The sequence below is a fragment of the Microtus oregoni genome, unplaced genomic scaffold (assembly GCF_018167655.1).
Source record: "Microtus oregoni isolate MIOR12 unplaced genomic scaffold, Mior012 000050F_010, whole genome shotgun sequence".
Classification (NCBI taxonomy): domain Eukaryota; kingdom Metazoa; phylum Chordata; class Mammalia; order Rodentia; family Cricetidae; genus Microtus; species Microtus oregoni.
Genome location: NW_024543234.1, coordinates 310,551 through 332,616, shown reverse-complemented (window position 1 = coordinate 332,616; position 22,066 = coordinate 310,551). Strand labels below are relative to the sequence as shown.

Below are 22,066 nucleotides of genomic sequence, written 5' to 3'. Positions count from 1 at the left end.
GTGAGGTAAGCCAGACCCAAAAAGAGGAACATGGGATGTACTCACTCATATTTGGTTTCTAGCCATAAATAAAGGACATTGAGCCTATAATTCATGTTCCTAGAGAAGATAAATAAGGTGAATCCAAAGACAAACACATAGGCATCCTCAGGAATATTAACCTTCATCAGGCGATGAAAGGAGACAGAGACAGAGACCCACACGGGAGCACCGGACAGAAATCTCAAGGTCCAAATCAGGAGCAGAAGGAGACGGAGCACGAGCAAGGAACTCAGGACCACGAGGGGTGCACCCACACACTAAGACAATGGGGATGTTCTATTGGGATCTCACCAAGGCCAGCTGGCCTAGGTCTGAAAAAGCATGGGATAAATCCGGACTAGCTGAACATAGCGGACAATGAGGAATACTGAGAATTCAAGAACAATTGCAGTGGGTTTTTGATCCTACTGCACGTACTGGCTTTGTGGGAGCCTAGGCAGTTTGAATGCTCACCTTACGAGACCTGGATAGAGGTGGGCAGTCCTTGGGCTTCCCACAGGTCAGGGAACCCTGATTGCTCTTCGAGCAGATGAGGGGGGGGGGGGGACTTGATCGGGGGAGGGGGAGGGAAATGGGAAGCGGTTGTGGGGACGAGGCAGAAATCCTTAATAAATAAATAAATTAAAAAAAAAAGAAAAAAAAACAAATGGATGGAAATAGAAAACACTATCCTGAGTGAGGTAAGCCAGACCCAAAAAGAGGAACATGGGATGTACTCACTCATATTTGGTTTCTAGCCATAAATAAAGGACACTGAGCTTATATTTCGCGATCCTAGAGAAGCTAAATAAGGTGAATCCAAAGACAAACATATAGGCATCCTGCTGAATATTAACCTTCATCAGGCGATGAAAGGAGACAGAGACAGAGACCCACATTGGAGCACCAGACTGAAATCTCAAGGTCCAAATCAGGAGCAGAAGGAGAGGGAGCACGAGCAAGAAACTTAGGACCGCGAGGGGTGCACCCACACACTGAGACAATGGGGTGTTCTATCCGGAACTCACCAAGGCCAGCTGGCCTGGGTCTGAAAAAGCATGGGATAAAACCGGACTTGCTGAATATAGCGGACAATGAGGACTACTGAGAATTCAAGAACAATGGCAATCGAATTTTGATCCTACTGCAGGTACTGGCTTTGGAGGAGCCTAGGCAGTTTGGATGCTCACCTTACTAGACCTGGATGGAGGTGGGCGGTCCTTGGACTTCCCACAGGTCAGGGAACCCTGATTGCTCTTTGAGGTGCTGAGGGAGGGGGACTTGATTGGGGGAGGGGGAAGGAAATGGGAGGCGGTGGCGGGGAGGAGGCAGAAATCCTTAATAAATAAATAAATTCAAAAAAAGAAAATCCAAAAAAGAAAAAAGAAAAAAAAGGAAAAAAATAAATTGGTTAATATAAAAAAAAGCCAAAAAACAAAATATAACTGCCACTGCTGGTGATACCCACAAAACCAGCTGACCTGAGCTAGTGGGAGTTCACTGCCTGGATTGACATGCTCGGGAGCCTACAAAGGACCAAACTAGGCACTCTGCATGTGGGTGTCAGTTGTGTGTCTTGGGCAGTTTGTGGGGCCACTGGTAGTATTTATCCCTATTGCCTGAACTGTTTTATTGAAGCCCATTCCCTATGGAGGGATACCTTACTCTGCCTTGATACAGGCATGGGGGAGGGCCTTGTTCCTGCCTCAAAGTGATGTGCCAGACTGTGTTGACTTTCCATTGGAGGCTTTACCCTTGCTGAGGAATGGATGGGGAGTGGGGTGTGGAGAAGGTGGGTGTAGTAGGAGGTGAGGAGGGAGAGGTTTTGTTATTGGTAATTTAAAATTTAAAAAGATTGTTTTAAAAAATAAAATTTAAAAATGATAAACAGAAAAATTTTGAAAAGATATGTTATTTAAAAAGTTAATACATTTTGTATATGATAGCACACTTAATAAATATTGTATGTTTAATTCTGACTATTCTGTAGTGATATTTCATTTGCATTTTTAATAAAGCTTGCCTGAAGATCAGAGAGTAAAACAGTCCCACTGCTCAGCCTTACAGACCAGGCAGTGGTGACACACACTTTTAATCCCAGTAGCCACACTAGTTTGCCATAGAAACTGGGTGATAGTGGTACATGCCTTTAATCCCAGCCCTAAATAGGAGTATAAGATGGGAGGAGACAGCTCTCAGTTATATTTTCAATGTGAGGATTCCTGGAGGCAGGATCACCATTTTGAACTGAGGACAAGGTAAGAGTCAGTGGTTAGCTGTTTTGCTTTTCTGACCTTCAGGTTGAACTCCAGTATCTGTCTCTGGGTTTCTATTAATCATGCTACATTATTCTGCTCAATATACTCACTTTACAATTATCTTTGAAATACGCTTTGTATTTAAGAAATACAGTTTTTAAAACTGTGCTTCCTTTCAGTATGTTGCACTAGGTATTATATTTTTAAAAATGCATTTTAAAAAGTCTAACTTAGGAGTAAAGAACAGGAAAAGGCAGTATGTGGGAGGCTCGGGTGTTCCCCTGCCTTCAGTCACCAGCATTGCCAGGGACACCCGTGATAATCCTCAGTTCTAAAACACATAAGGGGGACTTTCCAGGCAGGCAATAAGATAAATTTGAGGTCCATGAACTTACTTTATAGAAAAAGGCCCAGAGGTCTCACAAAGGCTGTTTCAGGGGTTTGGAATTTTGGAACCTCTCTAAGGCCAGTGTTGCTCTAGTTTTGAAGGCTTGACCACTGGGCAGGAACAGCCATCACAGAACGAGAGGCACAGGACCAGGCTCTGTCCTGCAATAGAAGTAAATTTCCAGTTTCATTTTTTTTCCCCAAGACCTAGCTCAGCAGGATCTTGTGAGACCCGGCAGGGGCAGCAGGAGGACCTCCTTCGTCCCACATTGGTTTGGGGGCAGCAGAGATCTTCCTGACATTAGTGAGGGAGGCCCCATCAGAGCTGCATAAGACTTACGGTATAGAACAAGGTCCTCTGAGCATGGCATGGCTTCCTCTGTCTTTAGGTCAGAGCATTATGAGCCGCCCGCCCCCATAGATCCTCAGGTCAGGCTTGCTGTGCCCACACAGGAGAAGTGGGTGAGGGTATCACTGGACTCTCACTAGGCAAGCCCTCCCTCCCACCTGCCTCCCACCTTCAGTGCATATTCTCCTGTTCCAGTTCCATAGAAGGTTTTGAAAGCTTGTGCTTTTTTTCCACAATGGAACTGTTTTGGGGTTACCCATGTGCCTATAAGAAAGCCCCGACAACACACTGCATGTGATTGATAGCATGGACTTGGGGTCACTGGTGTCATCTCCCCGAGAAAAAGTAACCTACAGCTCACCTAAGTAGAAAGCAGGGCACAGGATGTTACAAACAACAACAACAAAAAAAAAGTATAATCTGAAGATAGATCTTTAGCAAGCCAATTCTACATTCTTGTTTTTTGGTTTTTGTTTGTTTTTTTTTTTTTTTTTGAATTTTCGAGACAGGGTTTCTCCGTAGCTTTTTGTTTCCTGTCCTGGAATTAGCTCTTGTAGACCAGGCTGGTCTCGAACTCACAGAGATCCACCTGCCTCTGCCTCCCGAGTGCTGGGATTAAAGGCGTGTGCCACCACCGCCCGGCTTTAATTCTACATTCTCCCCCCCCCCTTTTTTTTTAATTCTACATTCTTAAATTTTCATTTGCACTTACTAATTCACCCACCCTGCATTCAGGGAGCTACTCCAGATAATTATAATTATGATAGTACTAATAACAATAACAGCTAATATTTTACTTAAGTCTTTTGTGCCAGCAACTTCCCTGAAGGCTGTGCATATATCATATGATTATGATCATACTATGGAGAACAAAATTAACATGTTCGGTATATTTACTAATTTAACGTGTTTAAATTTAACAAGCTATTTCTTAACCACAAGGCACTAACTTCGTAAATACACATGAACATGATAAATTACGGTCTTTTGCCGGCCCAAGTAAGCCCTGTTTTAGGACTACTAGGGCCTCACTTTTGCCACTTCCTACACCCCCCTCTATCTCCCCACCCCCCATCCCCCACTCCTCCACTCTGCCCACCCACCATCCCCCAACGCCCCACCCCTCCACCTCTCCAACCCCCCCCACACACACCTCCACGCCCCCAACCCCCCACCTGCACTACCTCTTCTCTCAGGGGAACCAGCAGCGCTCCTCGCTCCTCCACGCCGCCGCGAACCTCGACAGCCGGGCTTCTCTCCTCTCAGTCTCGCTCCTCCATGCCTCCACGCCGCCGCGCCGCCGCCGTACTTTAGAAACCTCGACAGCCGGGCTTCTCTCCTCTCAGTCTCGCTCCTCCACGCCGCCGCGCCGCCGCCGTACTTTAGAAACCTCGACAGCCGGGCTTCTCTCCTCTCAGTCTCCTGCCTCCCTCCCCAAGATGGAACTCGATGGGCTGGGGGAGTCCAACGTACCAAGCTAGGCCACGTACTTCTCTCGTGCTCTCTTTAGAAACTTTGTCTCAAAGTCTCAAACTAGGGGCTCCACGCATAGGCGGGAAAGCTGCTGCGCAGGCGTGGAATCGTCTGAATCTCGCCCCTGGGCGGGACCGGACCAATCCTCTCAGACGGCTTGGAGCTTCGGTTAGGAGCGCGCGGCTTTTCTCTGGCTTTGGACGGGGAAAATAAGCTTTTCAGAGAGGGAAGAGTTCGCGGTTATCTCGTAATGTCGGGTGAGTCCGGTCAGCCGGAGGCTGGACCCTCCCACGCTGGCCTCTACAGGCCGCACCCCGAAAGAAATCAGCCTAGGGTTCCAGGAGGAGTGATTCGAAGGGCCGGTAGCCAAAGGTACAAGTCCTGGATCCAAAAGGTTATTGAGCAAATAACCGGATCCCCTAGACAGTGTGTCACCCTTAGCGATGTGGTGCCTGTCACTGTACTGGCCATCCAAAGATACCTTTTAGAGGATGAGCCACGGGACATGGTGCCCAAGCTTCCCCTTTACTGCTATGATGTGACGATCTCGGACGGGGTGTACCAGGAGAAGTGTTACTTAGACCCCAGCTTAAACTTTCTCATTTATCAGAATATTCTAAAAGTTGGCATAGAAGTGAGAATTTTCAGAGTTTCGTGTCTTTACAACGAGAAAAGATTGGGCCAGGAAATCCTGTGCATAGATAAGGTCCACTGTGGGGAGACCCTAGATGTCGTTTGTGTAGAAACTCCATTTAGAAATAGAGTGCAGGAGGAAAAGCCAGAGAGGCCCCTGAGAGGCGGCAGGAGCCACTACCTGGCTCTATGGAACAACGAGGATCCCTACGGAGATATCTGGAAGACCAACAAGCATCCTGAAGAATTCAATTTTAACAGTAAGTAGTCGGAGGAAATGGGGCAGGTTTTTAAAATTGTTGGGAGCCTGGCATGGTGGTTCACCCCCAGAAGACTCCCCAGTTGGGGAGGCTGAGGCAAGAGAATTGGGAGCAAATTCCAGGGTGAACTCAGACCTAGAGAGGCACCATGTCTCAAAAATAAAGAACAACAACAAAAACAGTTAAAGTGTTTGGAAGCTTGGGCTAACAGGAAAAGAAAATGTTTTGCCTTGTTCGTTCTAAGCAAAGAGGGATAAACAGTCTTAAGTTGATGCTGAGTGCTTGGTTCTTAGTTTGCTTCCAGAGTACTGTTCTTGGAATACCTGAGTGTGGTTTAAATGTAGTTTGGCAGAAAGATTGAGGACGTAGTTCTCAGTGCTCCTTCTGTGTTCAATATTTATATCTGGTTTTAATTAATCTTAGTTGCAGTCCCATTTCAGCTGTGAGCAATATATAAGTTGAAGAATATATTGACTTGGATTTTACGTAAAAGCCATGCGTGCAGCATTGTATATTTTAACATTGAACATTTGTTCAAAGATGTTCTGTGATGTGATAATTAACATTAAGTAGGACACCATGTTTATGTCATTGAGTGTAAAAGTCATACAAATATTACTTAGAAGGTGTGATGATTTTAGAAAGGCTTCAAATGATCCTTTTTCTTGATATAGGAAGTTCATATTTCCTGTATCAGAAATAGGAAGTTACCCTGAAAATGGCAGTTTGTCTTCAATAAATGCCCTTTTAAAATCTTTGTGTATTAGCACCTAAAGTTAAGGCAGATGATGACACGACAGGCTAAACATATAAGAAAATGGGTAGAGGCAAAAGAAATTACAAGTCTATAATCTTCTCTATTTACTGGTTTTAGATATTTTTTGTTTGTGGAGGCAGAGTCTAATATATCCAGGCTAAGCCAAATCTGTTCCTCCTACCTCTGTCTCTCAAATTCTGGGATTATCAGGAGTACTTGATTATACCTGAGGATCCAACCAGGATTTCCTGCATGCTAAGCAAGCATGGTACCAGTGAGCCACTTTGCTCAGCCCTACTCCCTTTTGTCATGGGGCATCTTACTATGGCAAGCAATAGTAACAAATTTGAACATTAGAAGATAACTGCCTCAGAAATATGCATTTATAATCATATCTACTTGAGAAAATAAAATGTTAATAGAAATTTGTAGTCAGTGATTGCTGTGGTATAAATGGTCATTTATAATTTTACAATTTAATTTATAAGAGGACAATTGATTCAGAATTTAAAGAGGGCTAATAATTATATATTATGTCTATAAATAATATGTGAAAGTATATTTGATTTCAGTTCTTAAGATAGTCATATCCAGTAGATATCAAAGTGATATTTTATTTAAAACAGCAATGTCCACGTGTTAAAAAATTTAAACTGTGTATTTTAAAACATATTGTGTTAAAATTGAGAGGTCCAAGTCTATTAAAACCATGGTAGTAAAATCTAGGAAGTGAGTAAAATCAGGACCTCAGGTTCTCTGTGTGTTTGAAATTCGAATTCATAAACTTTGGAATGCAGTGAAATGCATTTTTGCCCTGTGTGTGCTTTCAGCATTCCTATCAAAACTGCAAGCTTAAGAATTTGGTGTACATTTTTGAAAACATAAAATTAATTATGTGATATTTCCACATAATGCATTTCAGGCACCTCTGGGGGTATTTCTATAAATATAATATGACACACTATAGAAATATGATAACTTCTATAATTGTACCCAGGTAATTGAGTAATTTATTATTTTAAACTTTCTCAGTATTGTAAAAAAAAGTGCCAAATACAAGTAAGATGTGTAAGTTTTCTTTGTGTTTAGAATTGTTGAAAGGATGGATTCCCAGAGTTAAAGAATATCTGAGGATTTTTTAAATTTTAAAGAAAACACTATCTTTTTTCATTATGCATACCAATCCCAGTTCCTACTCCCTCCCCTCCTCCCATTCCCTCCACATACCCTCCCACCCCTTCATCCCACCTTGCCCCATCCACTCGACAGAGAGGATAAGGCACATTGCTTTGGGGAAGGTCCAAGGCTCTCCCTACTATATCTAGACTGAGCAAGGTATTCATCTAAAGAGAATAGGTTCCCCCAAAGCCTACAAGCAGTAGGGCTTTGTTTTTAATTCTTTGAGTAATGATAAATTGTTTTCTGGAAATCTGTAGTAATTTTAATTGAACAAACATATATGAGTTTCCATTTCCCCATATCTTTCTATTCTAAAACAGTGTCTTTTGGCTTTGTCCTATTTTCTTTCTAGAGTTAGGAACTGAGCCTGAGGTTTCCAGTGTACCCCAGAGGAAGGGCATTACAGCTGAGCCACACACCAAGCTTGTCTTTTTATTATTCATTTAATAGATTTCTTTGCTAAATAGGTATTGTTTGTGTGTGTTTTATGCTGCAGTTTATTTTTGTGGTGTCCTGTCACTTTTCTGTAAACTTGCTCATGTTCTGTGCCTTTGACTCTTTTTAGTAACTTAGCTTCACACAGTAAAGTGAGAAGGGTTATAGAAGTCATACACTTCTGCATGGTTATTTGGTCACACTCGGGTCCATTAAGATCTAGAAAACTTCAGGCCCCCGAAAAGCTTCTGTCTTGCCCATTCTTTGTTTACACTCTACTTGAAAAGTGGAAGCTCACACCGCAACCTTGCAAATGTCCTTTTCCTATTTTCTATTGATTTTTTTAAAAAAATATTCTTTTGAGGCAAATTCTTATACCTCAGGCTGGCCTTGAACTTCTTAGCTCCTGACTCTAGCTTCCACTGGGACTAGAGACCCTGTGACATACCAAGTTTTGTTTGTTTTGTTTTTGTAGTTTTAATTTTTTACACGTATTTATTTATTCATTTGTGAGTATGAGGGAGGCAGGGCAGAGAACACAGGAGTACCTCAATGTCACTGTGAATGTGTTTAGGTCATAGGACACCTTTAGGGTGTCAGTTCTCTCCTTCCACCATGGGTGCAGGATGGAAAGCACTTTTACCCACTGAGTCATCTTGCTTGCTTTTTCTCGAGATTTTGGAGACAAGGTTTTACCTTACAGTCCAGGCTTGCCTGGAATTCATAGTTCTGCGGTCTCTGAGATCACAAGCTTCTGTACCGTTATGCCCCACTTTTTGTTGCTTATCTTATCTTTTCTTATTTATTAATTTTTATTACGTGTGTATGAGTGCTTTGCCGACATGCATGGATATGCACAGTGTGTGTGTGCACCTGGTGCTCAAGGAGGCCAGGTGTTAGATGCCCTGAAACCAGAGTTAGAGATGATTATGGACAATGTGGATGCTGAAGACATGTCCTCTGCAAGGGCAATAAATACTTTTAATTGCTGAGCATTCTCTCCAAATTCTGGAGAAAACTACTGACTTTTACCATTGTATAGTGAAAACAGCCCTAGACAGTGTGTAAATTGCTGGGTCTGAGTATTACCACAGGACTTATGCAAAGCAGGGATTATTTTATTTTACTTTATTTTATTTATTTATTTATTTATTTATTTATTTATTTATTTATTTATTTATTTATTTTTGGTTTTTCGAGACAGGGTTTCTCTGTGGCTTTGGAGCCTGTCCTGGAACTAGCTCTGTAGACCAGGCTGGTCTCGAACTCACAGAGATCCGCCTGCCTCTGCCTCCCGAGTGCTGGGATTAAAGGCGTGCGCCACCATCGCCCGGCTATTTTTATTTTATTTTTGAGATGGCCTACAGCACATGCTGGCGTGGAACCTCTGTTCTTCCCCTAGCCTCCTGAGTACTGGGCTTAAGAGTGTATACCACCAAATCTGGCTTTCCTTCTTTCTTTCTTTTCTTTCTTTCTTTCTCATCCTTTCTTTCTCTCTTTTCTCTGTCTCTGTCTGTGTGTGTGTGTGTGTGTGTGTGTGTGTGTGTGTGTGCGCGCGTGTGTGCATGCACTCGCATGTGCATGTTTTGCTAGAGATTGAAATTGAACCTAGCCCATGCTCTGCAACAACTATACTTTGAGATATAGCTTTAGCTCTTATTTTTTATTTTGAGGTAGGGTCTAACTTAGTTGTTTAGATTTGTCTTCAACTCACTCTATAACCCAAGCAGGCTGTCTTTCTGCCCTAGACTCAACAAACTGAAATCATAAGTCTGCATCACCAGCCCTGGCTGTACTGATAGTATTTACATCACACTTTACTCTTTTTTCAAACTATTGTGATTAATGGCGATTTATTATTTTTTTATTTTTTTTAATTTTTAGGACAATCTTTTATTTTACATAACAATCCCTGTTCCCCCTCCGTCCCCTCTCTCCCTCCCCTCTCTCCCAATCCTCTCACCTTCCCCCAGCCCACCTTCCATCCACTCCTGAAGAGAGAATAAAGAATCCCTTGGGGGAGGTCAACAAAATCTGTCACATCAAGTTGAGGCAGGACCAAGACCCTCCCCCACCCCTGTATCTAGGCTGAGCAAGGTGTCCCTCCATGAGGAATGGACTCCACAAATAAAAAAGCAGCTCATGCACTGGGGATAAGTCCCGATCCCATTGCCAGTGGTCCCACACCAAACCACTCTGCTGTCACCCACATTCAGAGGGCCTAGTTCAGATCTTTACAGATTCCCTAGCTGTCAGCCCAGAGTCCATGAGCTCCCACTAGCTCAGTTTCTGTGGGTATCCCAATCACAGGTCTTGACCCCTCTGCTCATATTATTGCTTCTCCGTCTCTTGAACTGGACTTTGGAAGCTTGGTCCAGTGCTTAGCTATGGATCTCTGTATCTGCTTCCATCAGTCACTGAGTGAAGCTTCTATGATGACAATTTTAGTCCTAAAGAATTTGAGGCTGAAGATTTGGCTTAGTAGGTAGGAGCAGTAGAGCAGTGAGGTCTCATGCATGCAAAGCCTTGAGATCACAGCATCCACATTAAATAAGACGCTTGGTGTTTGAGACAGGAGTGAGAGACCCTCCTTGTCTTAAAGGAGTAAGGCAGAGTGATAGAGCTGGATCCCCACAATATGTGCACATATTAACTGTATTATTAACAATATTAGCTGGTTAATATCGTATTGATGAATGTTATCCTACCAGTATGATAATTTTCCTGCATAGTTCTTTTTTTTTCTCTTTAAAGACTTTGTTTTATTTTTTTTTATTGCGAAAAGAAGAAAAAAAAAACATAAACACAAAACAAGTTTCCACCTCCTCCCAGCCTCCCATTTCCCTTCCCCTCCTCCCACCCTTCTCCCCCTCCTCCCACCCTTCTCCCCCTCCCCCCACTCCTCTCCCCCTCCCTCTCCAGTCCACAGAGCAGTCCGGGTTCCCTGTCCTGTGGTAAGTCCTAGGTACTCCCCCCTCCGTGCATTTCTAGGAAGGTGAACATCCAAACTGGCTAGGCTCCCACAAAGCCAGCACATTAAGTAGGATCAAAACCCCCTGCCATTGTCCTTGGCGTCTGATCAGCCCTCATTGTTCGCCATGTTCAGAGAGTCCGGTTTTATCCCATGCTTTTTCAGTCACAGTCCAGCTGGCCTTGGTGAGCTCCCAGTAGATCAGCTCCACTGTCTCAGTGGGTGGATGCACGCCTCGTGGTCCCGAATTCTTTGCTCATGTTCTCCTTCCTTCTGCTCCTCCTTGGGACCTTGGGAGCTCAGTCCAGTGCTCCTGTGTGGGTCTGTCTCTATCTCTATCCATCACCAGATGAAGATTCTATGATGATATGCAACATATTCGTCAGTATTGCTCTATCTAGGATAGGGTCATTTCAGGTTCCCAATCCTCAGCTGCCCAAGGAACTAACTGGGAACCTCATCTTGGGCAATAGGGAGCCCCTCTAGGGTCAAGTCTCTTGCCCACCCTAAAGTGGCTCCCTTAACTAAGAATTGTGGTTCCGTGCTCCCCTATCCACCTTTCCTTTATCCCAATTCTCCTGTTTCCCCAGGTCCCCCCTCCTTCCCTTCTACCTTTTCTTTCCCCATCTCCCCTTACCCCCATCCCACCCCACCCCCAAGATCCCATTTTCTCCCCGGAAATTTGGTCTACTTCCCTTAGCCAAGAGGATAACTATATGTTTTTCCTTGGGTTCACCTTCTTACTTAGCTTCTTTAGGTTCACCTATTGTAGACTCCGTGGTCCTTATTTATGGCTAGAAACCAATTATGAGTGAGTACATCCCATATTCATCTTTTTGGGTCTGGGACACCTCACTCAGGATAGTGTTTTCTATTTCCATCCATTTGCATGCAAAATTCGAGAAGTCATTGTTTTTTACCGCAGCGTAGTACTCTAGCGTGTATATATTCCATACTTTCTTCATCCATTCTTCCATTGAAGGGCACCTAGGTTGTTTCCAGGTTCTGGCTATTACAAATAATACTGCTATGAACATAGTTGAACAAATGCTTTTGTCATTTGATAGAGCATCTCTTGGGTATATTCCCAAGAGTGGTATTGCTGGGTCCAGGGGTAAGTTGATCCCGAATTTCCTGAGAAACCGAAACACTGACTTCCACAGTGGTTGCACAAGATTGCATTCCCACCAGCAATGGATGAGGGTACCCGTTCCTCCACAGCCTCTCCAGCAAAGGCTATCATTGGTGTTTTTGACTTTAGCCATTCTGACAGGTGTAAGATGATATCTCAAAGTTGTTTTGATTTGCATTTCCCTGATTGCTAAGGAAGTTGAGCACGACCTTAAGTGTCTTTTGGCCATTTGAACTTCTTCTGTTGAGAATTCTCTGTTCAGTTCAGTGCCCCATTTTTTAATTGGGTTAATTAGCATTTTAAAGTCTAATTTCTTGAGTTCTCTATATGTTTTGGAGATCAGACCTTTGTCTGTTGCCGGGTTGGTGAAGATCTTCTCCCAGTCAGTAGGTTGCCTTTGTGTCTTAGTGACCATGTCCTTTGCTTTACAGAAGCTTCTCAGTTTAAGTAGGTCCCATTTATTCAATGTTGCCCTTAATGTCTGTGCTTCTGGGGTTATACATAGGAAGCGATCTCCTGTGCCCATCTGTTGTAGAGTATTTCCCACTTTCTCTTCTATCAGGTTCAGTGTGTTCGGGCTGATATTGAGGTCTTTAATCCATTTGGACTTGAGTTTTGTGCACGGTGAGAGATATGGGTCTATTTTCATTCTTCTACAGGTTGACATCCAGTTGTGCCAGCACCATTTGTTGAAGATGCTTTCTTTCTTCCATTGTATACTTTTAGCTCCTTTATCGTAAATGAGGTGTTCATAGGTTTGTGGGATAAAATCCTGGTCTTCTATACGATTCCATTGGTCGACTTCTCTGTTTTTATGCCAGTACCACACTGTTTTCATTACTGTAGCTCTGTAATAGAGTTTGAAGTCAGGGATGGTAATGCCTCCAGAAGATCCTTTATTGTATAGGATTGTTTTGGCTATCCTGGGTTTTTTGTTTTTCCATATAAAGTTGATTATTGTCTTCTCCAGATCTGTGAAGAATTTTGATGGGATCTTGATGGGGATTGCATTGAATCTATAAATTGCCTTTGGTAGAATTGCCATTTTTACTATGTTGATCCTCCCAATCCAAGAGCAAGGGAGGTCCATCCATTTTTTGGTATCCTCTTCAATTTCTTTCTTCAATGCCTTAAAGTTCTTGTCAAATAGATCTTTCACTTCCTTGGTTAGATTTACCCCAAGATATTTTATGCTGTTTGTGGCTATCGTGAATGGTGAAGCTTCTCTGATTTCCCTCTCTGCTTCCATATCCTTTGTGTATAAGAGGGCGACTGATTTTTTGGAGTTGATCTTGTATCCTGCCACATTACTAAAGCTGTTTATCAGCTGTATAAGTTCTTTGGTGGAGTTTTGGGGGTCGCTTATGTACACTATCATATCATCTGCAAATAACGAAAGTTTAACTTCTTCCTTTCCAATTCGAATCCCCTTGATCCCATTATGTTGTCTTATTGCTATTGCTAGAACTTCAAGCACTATATTGAAGAGGTATGTCGAGAGTGGACAGCCTTGCCGTGTTCCTGAGTTAAGTGGGATGGCTTTGAGTTTCTCTCCGTTTAATTTGATGTTAGCTGTCGGCTTGCTGTATATAGCTTTTATTATATTTAGGTATGACCCTTGTATCCCTAATCTCTCCAAGACTTTTAACATAAATGGATGTTGAATTTTGTCAAATGCTTTTTCAGCATCTAATGAAATGATCATATGGTTTTTTTCTTTCAGTTTATTTATATGCTGGATTACATTGATAGATTTTCGTATGTTGAACCAGCCCTGCATCTCAGGAATGAAGCCTACTTGATCATAATGGATAATTTTTCGGATGTGTTCTTGGATTCGATTTGCCAGTATTTTGTTGAGGATTTTTGTGTCGATATTCATGAGTGAGATTGGCCTGTAGTTCTCTTTCCTGGTTGAGTCTTTGAGTGGTTTTGGTATCAGAGTAATTGTGGCTTCATAAAAGGAATTTGGTAATGACCCTTCTGTTTCTATATTGTGGAATACATTGAGGAGTATAGGTATTAGGTCTTCTTGGAAGTTCTGGTAGAATTCTGCATTGAAACCATCTGGTCCTGGGCTTTTTTTGGTAGGGAGGTTTTTGATAACAGCTTCTAATTCTTCGCGACTTACAGGTCTGTTTAGATTGTTCACCTGGTCCTGGTTTAGTTTTGGTAAGTGGTATTTATCTAAAAAAGCGTCCATTTCTTTTACATTTTCCAGTTTTGTGGCATACAGGCTTTTGTAGTAAGATCTAATGACTCTCTGAATTTCCTCTGTGTCTGTGGTTATGTCCCCCTTTTCATTTCTGATCTTATTAATTTGCGTGTTCTCTCTCTGCCGTTTGATTAGTTTGGATAGGTTTTTATCAATCTTGTTGATTTTCTCCAGGAACCAGCTTTTTGTTTCATTGATTCTTTGGATTGTTTTCTGTGTTTCTATTTTGTTGATTTCAGCCCTCAATTTGATTATTTCCTGTCTTCTACTCCTCCTAGGTGAGTCTGCTTCTTTTTTTTCTAGAGCTTTCAAGTGGGCTGTTAAGTCTCCAATATGTGCTTTCTCTGTTTTCTTTAGGTGGGCATTTAGTGCTATGAACTTTCCTCTCAGGACTGCTTTCATAGTGTCCCATAAGTTCGACTATGTTGTTTCTTTATTTTCATTGAATTCAAGGAAGACTTTAATTTCTTTCTTTATTTCTTCCTTAATCCAGGTATGGTTCAGTAGTTGACTGTTCAGTTTCCATGAGTTTGTAGGCTTTCTGGGGGTAGCATTGTTGTTGAATTCTAACTTTAATCCATGGTGATCTGATAAGACACAGGTGGTTACTAATATTTTTTTGTAACTGTGTAAGTTAGCTTTGTTACCAAGTATGTGGTCAATTTTCGAGAAGGTTCCATGAGCTGCAGAGAAGAAGGTATATTCTTTCCTCTTTGGGTGGAATAATCTATAGATGTCTGTTAAGTCCATTTGCTTCATTACCTCCATTAATTCTCTAATTTCTCTGTTAGGTTTCTGTCTGATTGACCTGTCCATTGGTGAGAGAGGAGTGTTGAAGTCTCCTACTATTAGTGTGTGCGGTTTGATGGCTGCCTTGAGTTTTAGTAATGTTTCTTTTATGTACGTGGGCGCTTTTATATTAGGGGCATAGACATTCAGGATTGAGACTTCTTCCTGATGAATTGTTCCTGTTATGAGTATAAAATGACCCTCTCCATCTCTTCTGATTGATTTAAGTTTGAAGTCAACTTTGTTAGAAATTAGTATGGCCACAACTGCTTGTTTCTTAGGTCCGTTTGCTTGATAAGCCTTTTCCCAGCCCTTTACTCTGAGTAGGTGCCTGTCTTTGTGGTTGAGGTGTGTTTCTTGTAGACAGCAGAATGTTGGATCCTGTTTTCTTATCCAATCTCTTAGCTTGTGCCTTTTTATAGGTGAGTTGAGCCCATTGATATTAAGTGATATTAATGACTAGTGGTTGTTAACTCCGGTCACTTTTTTAGTAGTAGGGTTTGTGTGTTTTCCTTCTTTGATTTGCGCTGGTGAAGAGTCTCTAGATGTCTGAGTTATTGTGGTCATTGTTGGACTCCTTGGTTAGTGATTTTCCTTCTATTATTTTCTGTAAGGCTGGATTTGTGGCTACGTATTGTTTAAATTTGTTTTTATCCTGGAAAATTTTGTTTTCTCCATTTATAGTGAATGAAAGTTTGGCTGGATATAGTAGTCTGGGCTTGCATCCGTGGTCTCTTAGTTTTTGGAGAACATCTATCCAGGACCTTCTGGCTTTCATGGTTTCCATAGAGAAGTCAGGTGTAAGTCTGATAGGTTTACCTTTATAAGTAACTTGGCCTTTTTCCTTTGCGGCTCTTAATATTCTTTCTTTATTCTGTATATTTTGTGTTTTGATTATTATATGGCGAGGGGATGTTTTCTTTTGATCCTGCCTATTTGGTGTTCTGTATGCTTCTTGAACCTTCATAGGTACATCTGTCTTCAGGTTGGGAAAGTTTTCTTCTATAATTTTATTAAGTATATTTTCTGTACCGTTGAGCTGCACTTCTTCTCCTTCTTCTACTCCAATTATTCTTAGGTTTGGTCTTTTTATTGTGTCCCATATTTCCTGAATGTTTTGTGATGAGAGTTTGTTGGACTTGCTGTTTTCTTTGATCAGAGTGTTTATTTTCTCTATGTTATCCTCAGAATCTGAGATTCTTTCTTCTATCTCTTGTATTCTGCTGGTTATACTTGATTCTGTAGTCTCTATTCGTTTACCTAGATTTTCCATGTCCAGCCTGCCCTCTGTTTGTGTTTTCTTCTTTGCCTCCATTTCAGTTTTCAAGTCATGAACGGTTTCCTTTATCTGCTTGATTGTTTTTCCTTGGTTTCCTAGGGTATCATTCACTGATTTACTCAATTCCTCGAACTTTCTATTATACTTCTCATCCATTTCTATAAGGGCGTTTTTTATATGCTGTTTAAGGGTGTCAATCACTTTCATGAAGTCAGTTTTTTCTACTTCTTCTTGATTAAGGTGTTCATGTCCTCCTGTTGTGGGGTCACTGGCTTCTGGTGGTTTCGTGTTGTTTTTCAGATTGTTGGGAGAATTCCTGCATTGGCGTCTGCCCATCTCTTCCTCCCAATACTCCCCTTTGGATCTTCTTTTACAGGATCAGGTCTTCTTGCCCACTGATGTTCCTTCCCAGTGATGTCACTCCCCAGAGATGTTTCTCCACAATGATGTTTCACTCGGTGCCCAGATCGAAACTCCGCGCTGCCTGGTTAGCTCGCGAACAAAGGGCCCACCCTGCTCGCTGCGGGCAGGCTATGGGAACAAAGGAGCTACCGGCCACCCCGTTGTCCTCCCGGTTCGGGTTCGGTCCCAGCAGGCTGAGCAGGGAGGTGCTATGCCCCAAAGAAGGGAGGGAGGGAGGGAGACAGGGGGTGTGGGGATCTGGATGTAAGCTGAATGGGATAGGAAGAGCTGCATAGTTCTTGTTGCCTCAAGTTTTATTCATTCTGGTAATGGTGGTTACCATTTTGGTGGCAGTTAGGGTAATACTTATGAATGTGAGTAGTCTACTCACACCTCAAAGGTTCTTTTTTTGTGATGTGTGTGTGTGTGCATTTGTGTTAATACAATTGCATATGTGCACATGTGTGTTTGGAGGTCAGAGGACAACATGGGACCTCATTCTTTGTTGCAGGAGCTCCTTCAGCTCCTTCAGCCAATAGCTGCTGAGATACCCGCCCATTGTGGCGTGGTCTCTCTCTCTCTTTAAAAAAGCAGACAACAGCCCTCTGCTCGATCAGGAAAGGAACCGCTTGGAGCAACTTGGAGCCAATAGTAGAAGGAGCCAAAGCAGAGCTGGAAGCAAGAGAGCGACTGGAGGGCAGTTGCTGCTTTTTTAGAGAGAGAGAGAGGGAGGGAGGGAGGGAGGGAGGGAGGGAGGGAGGGAGGGAGGGAGGGAGGGGAGGGAGGGACCACGCCCCAATGGGCTAGTATCTCAGCATCTATTGGCTGAAGGAGCTCCCGCTTCACTTCTTTAAACGCCACCCACCATTTTATTTTTGAAACATCTGTCACTGGCTTGCTGCTTGCTAGTTGCCCACCAAAACAGATGGATCGCTCTGCTTCTGTCTCTACCGTGCTGAGATATATTACCGTGCATGTTTTTTTTTTAATGGGGGTATTTCTGGGCGTCAAACACAAGTCCTCATGTTTGTAAGACAAGCAATTTTCTGAGTGAGCTATCTTTCCAGCCCCTCAAATGTATTTTAAAATACAGATTCCTGAGTCTCACCATAAGTTTCTGATTCATTGGGCTTGCAGTAGAGTCCTTCAGAGTTTGTGTTTCAATCAAGTTCCCTGGTGGTGATAAGTATCTAGCAGAAATCACACTTTTAACATCACTAAACCAATATATCTTTTTTCCAGTCTTTAATATCAGTTTTGTTTCATGTTTGTTATCCTTTCCTAAGAAGGATACTGTTAAGATTCATATATGTGAGGGCATATGTGAATGGGTGAGAAAGTGTTCTGAACATATGCGTGCATAAGTGTGGAGTCCGGAAGTCAGATATTATTACATACAAATACGAGCATGAGCATTTTGATTACTTATGTATCTGTGTAAAACATGATTGTCTGGTGCCTACAGAGGCCAGAGGAAGGTGAGAGATCCCCTGGAATTGAAGTTACAAACGATTGGGTGGTACCTGCGGGTGGTGGGACTTGAACCTCTGTCCTCTGAAAAATCAACCAGTGCTTTTAACTGATGAGACATCTCTCCAGCCCCAAGAAGCTATTTTCTATTAAGATAAAGTGATTCATACTAATGTAAAATAATATCACTTTCTCACTGCAATTTTTTTGTTTTTTGTGTGTGTGATGTTGGGAGCTGAATCTAGGACCTGGCTTATGCATTCTAGGAAGGTGCTGTACTTCTGAGCTAAATTCCTAGTCATTCCAAATGTTGATTTTTTTTTCTTTTTGTCAGAACTGAGGATTGAATTCATGGCTTCATGCATACTAGGACAGTGCTCTGCAAACTAAGCTATAGTCCCAAGCCCTGATTTTTTTTTTTTGGAAAAAAATAGTCATTTTTCAAAACAATGTTGTTTGTAGTAATATATTTAGGTTTATTATTAAATTGATTCGTGATTGCTTCATTTCTAAGTGTATAGAGTAAACATCAGCTAATCAGTATAACCCACATAAACAAAAGCTCTTCCAGATATTTAATATCTTATTGACCAAGCATGGTGACTCAAGCCTTTCATCCAATCCCTCAGGAGGCAGAGGCAATGGATCTCTGAGCTTGAGATCAGCATGGTTTACATAACAAGTTCCAGGCCATCCAGGGCTATATAGATACATATAAACCCCCCCCTAAGAAAAGATATTTATTAATTTTTAAGAATGTTAACAGGTCTTGAGACTTAAAATTTTGAGAATAAGCATTTTGTTGTTTATTTCATTGAATATCCAAGTTCTTTTCATCCATTTTTGATAATGAAGCGTATGTGTTGCAATGAATCTACATGGATAGCTCCTTATCTATAATTTGCCTGTAATTATGTTTTAGATTTGAGAATATGTTATATAAAGTTTTTAAGTTAAAAAGACAATCTTGAAAGGCTGTCAACTAGCCAAGTGATGTCTAAACATAGCTAACTGAAAATCACGTATCTTTCTAATTCATTCTAGTTTGTAAATAAAGGAGATGCATTTGCCGTACTCAAGGTTGCTCCACATTCACTGTAGATAATTCAACGCTTTCCTGTAATTTGACTATATTGGAAAGGAAATTGCTTAATTACATCATATCAACTATTAGGGCCTCTGAGTCTGTGCTAGTAAAATATTTTGAGAATTTGAAAGTAAAACTATCTATAGTGCCTTAATATACTGCAAATTTGGCTTTCATGAGTTATAGAAATACTTAAAATATCACATTTATACTTAATAAAATTAAATTATAAGTATTACTTCCTTGATAAAATAATGACTAGCAAATACTAGCAAATATAAATGGAAATGGAGTATATTCCAACAAATATGTTATAAATGTATAATACATAGAGGTTGTGATGCAAATTTCTGTTTGAAAATTGTGTGGGCTGTAAAAACAAAATGTAGAGACAATTGGAGATGATACCCCCTTTAACACTAGAAGACTAAAATCTGATTTAAAAGTTAATCCTTAAAGATGATGAACAACTTTTAAACAGTCTTTGCCCTCATTCAGACCCAGGGGTTAAAATGTTAAAATTATATGGTGTATGTGAAAATAATAAGTGCTGTCTGGGAAAACAGCGTGGGTGGGCAATACATGTGGGTGGGTTTCAGTAGAGTAGTTAGGGACGTCGCTGAGAAAGTGCCTTGAGCACAATTTGGAGAGAGGAGGGAGGATGTCCCTTACATATCTAGGAGGAAGGTATTACAGAAACGGAAGAGCAGGTGAGAAACCAGAGCTATATATGGGATGTTTGGAGAAGGTGGACCGTGTACGCATGAAGCGGAAGTGAGGACAATACAGAATGTGTCAGCAACAGTTCTCTAATCTGTTCAGAGTGGTGGTGCATGCTTATAATCGAGCACCTGCATCGGTGAGGCAGGAGGATCATGAGTTCCAGTCCATCCTAGACAGTACTTTAAAAAACACCTCTGCACACGTGCATGTGTGTGTGTCCATGCATGTACATATTTTATTTTTATTTTTTTAAACATTTTGTATGGAAATGTAGGCTCATAGGCTTACATGGACCATGGCACATGTGTGGAGTCCTTGCCTTCCATTTTGTCATCCCCAGGAAGACTATCTACTTCCTTTGAGACAACCCTTCTTGTTGGCTTTTAGCTCACTAGTTAGGCGGATTGGCTGTCGAATGGGTCTTAGAAATCCGCTTTCCTCCACGTTACAGATGTATGCCTGGCATTTTCACATGGGGTTTTAGTGATTGAGCTCGGGTCCTTGCACTTGTAAGGCAAGCCTTTCACCAATGGAACCACTGCATTTCCAGTGCCACAACTTTTGACTTTTGTAAGATAAATAAGTATATTGATTAAAGGAAAATATCGAGAGATGAATTTAGATCCAAGGTTTGCATAATGTAATGAAATTGTTAGGTGTGGTAGAATGCAAATTAGAAGAAATACTGTTTTATTTTATGTAAGTGCTTATCTAATTCTATATAAGTCTTATAACATTTTAGTTGTTCTTTGTATAGAGTTTATATGGAAGAACTATATAGATAGGCTCCAATTTAAATTTTTAAAAAGACCCAGCTGGCAAGAAGGAGTTGCATTAGATATTGTCTGACTACCATTTTTTAGCCTTAAAATGGATCTTTGGAACTATGATGATGCAATAAATAAAATTTTTATCTTTTTATATTCTAGACATTAAGATAATCTCTCTCTCACACCTTGAAATGACCTGGAGTAGCAGAAAGGATTTTCCTGCCTTGCTTGTGAGGATTCTGCATAAATCAAAACTGCGATACTATGGGAAACCTAATAGAAGGATGATTGAGCCATATCAGGTACACGTAAGGCTTAAATAACATATCTTAATTTAAATTTTAGATTATAACATGCACACTTCTCTATTGGCAAAATATATTCCTTTAAATAATATTTCCCAGGTTGGAATTAATAACTTTAAGTGCACTCCGAGTTTTTCCCTCAGAGTATTTTTTCCTTTTCTTCTTCTCCCATATGTGACATCCTGAGCAGTTTCCTCTTGCTCCACTCTTGTCAGTCTCGCTACACTCACGCCTCCTCTGTTTCCCTCAGAAGAAAAAAGAACAGGCCTCTGGAAACCTCCACCAAACACGGCCTAACAAGTTACAATAAGACTGGGCACCACCCCTCATATCAAGACTGGAAGAGGCAACCCAGTAGGAGAAAAAGGCTCTCAGGAGCAGGCAAAAGAGTCACAGACAACTCCACTTTCGCTGTTAGGAGTCCCACAAGAACATCCAGCTACATAACCATAACATTTGCAGAGGACCTAGCTCAGACATATGAAGGCTGTGTGTTACTGCTTCTGTCTCTATGAGCCCCCATGAGCCCTGGACAGTTGATTCTGTGGGCCATGTTCTCATGGTGTCCTGGATCTCTCTGGCTCTTACAGTCCTTTCTCCCCCGCCTTCTGCATGGTTCCCCCAGCTCTCTCTATTGTTCAGCTGTGGGTCTCTGCATCTATTTCCATCAGTTGCTAGATCACACCTCTCTGATGTCAATGGGACTAGGCACCTATCTATGAGTATAGCAGAATATCATTAGGAATCGCTTGTTTGAAATTCTTTTTTTATTTATTTTTTTATTTTTATTTTCCCGTTTATTTATTTATTAAAGATTTCTGTCTCTTCCCCGCCACCTCCTCCCATTTCCCTCCCCCCTCCCCCAATCAAGTTCCCCTCCCTTGTCAGCCCATAGAGCTATCAGGGTTCCCTGCCCAGTGGGAAGTCCAAGGACCGCCCACCTCCATCCAGGTCTAGTAAGGTGAGCATCCAAACTGCCTAGGCTCCCACAAAGCCAGTATGTGCAGTAGGATCAAAAACCCATTGCCATTGTTCTTGAGTTCTCAGTAGTCCTCATTGTCCGCTATGTTCAGCTAGTCCGGATTTATCCCATGCTTTTTCAGACCCAGGCCAGCTGGCCTTGGTGAGTTCCCGATAGAACATCCCCATTGTCTCAGTGTGTGGGTGCACC

At 41.7% G+C, this 22,066-nt stretch overlaps 1 protein-coding gene across 2 annotated transcripts in view; it reads left to right on the top strand.

The window, feature by feature from the left end:
* The first annotated feature begins 4,672 nt into the window (after positions 1-4,672).
* The window catches only part of LOC121436949 (RPA-related protein RADX-like), an 80,454-nt gene continuing 63,060 nt past the window's right edge, over positions 4,673-22,066 (top strand). For both annotated transcript variants that reach the window (XM_041636863.1, XM_041636862.1), the window contains exons 1-2: positions 4,673-5,381; positions 20,750-20,892. In XM_041636863.1, the coding sequence (XP_041492797.1) occupies positions 4,739-5,381; positions 20,750-20,892 (786 nt within the window). In that variant the 5' untranslated portion in view covers positions 4,673-4,738. The remainder of the gene's footprint in view (positions 5,382-20,749; positions 20,893-22,066) is intronic.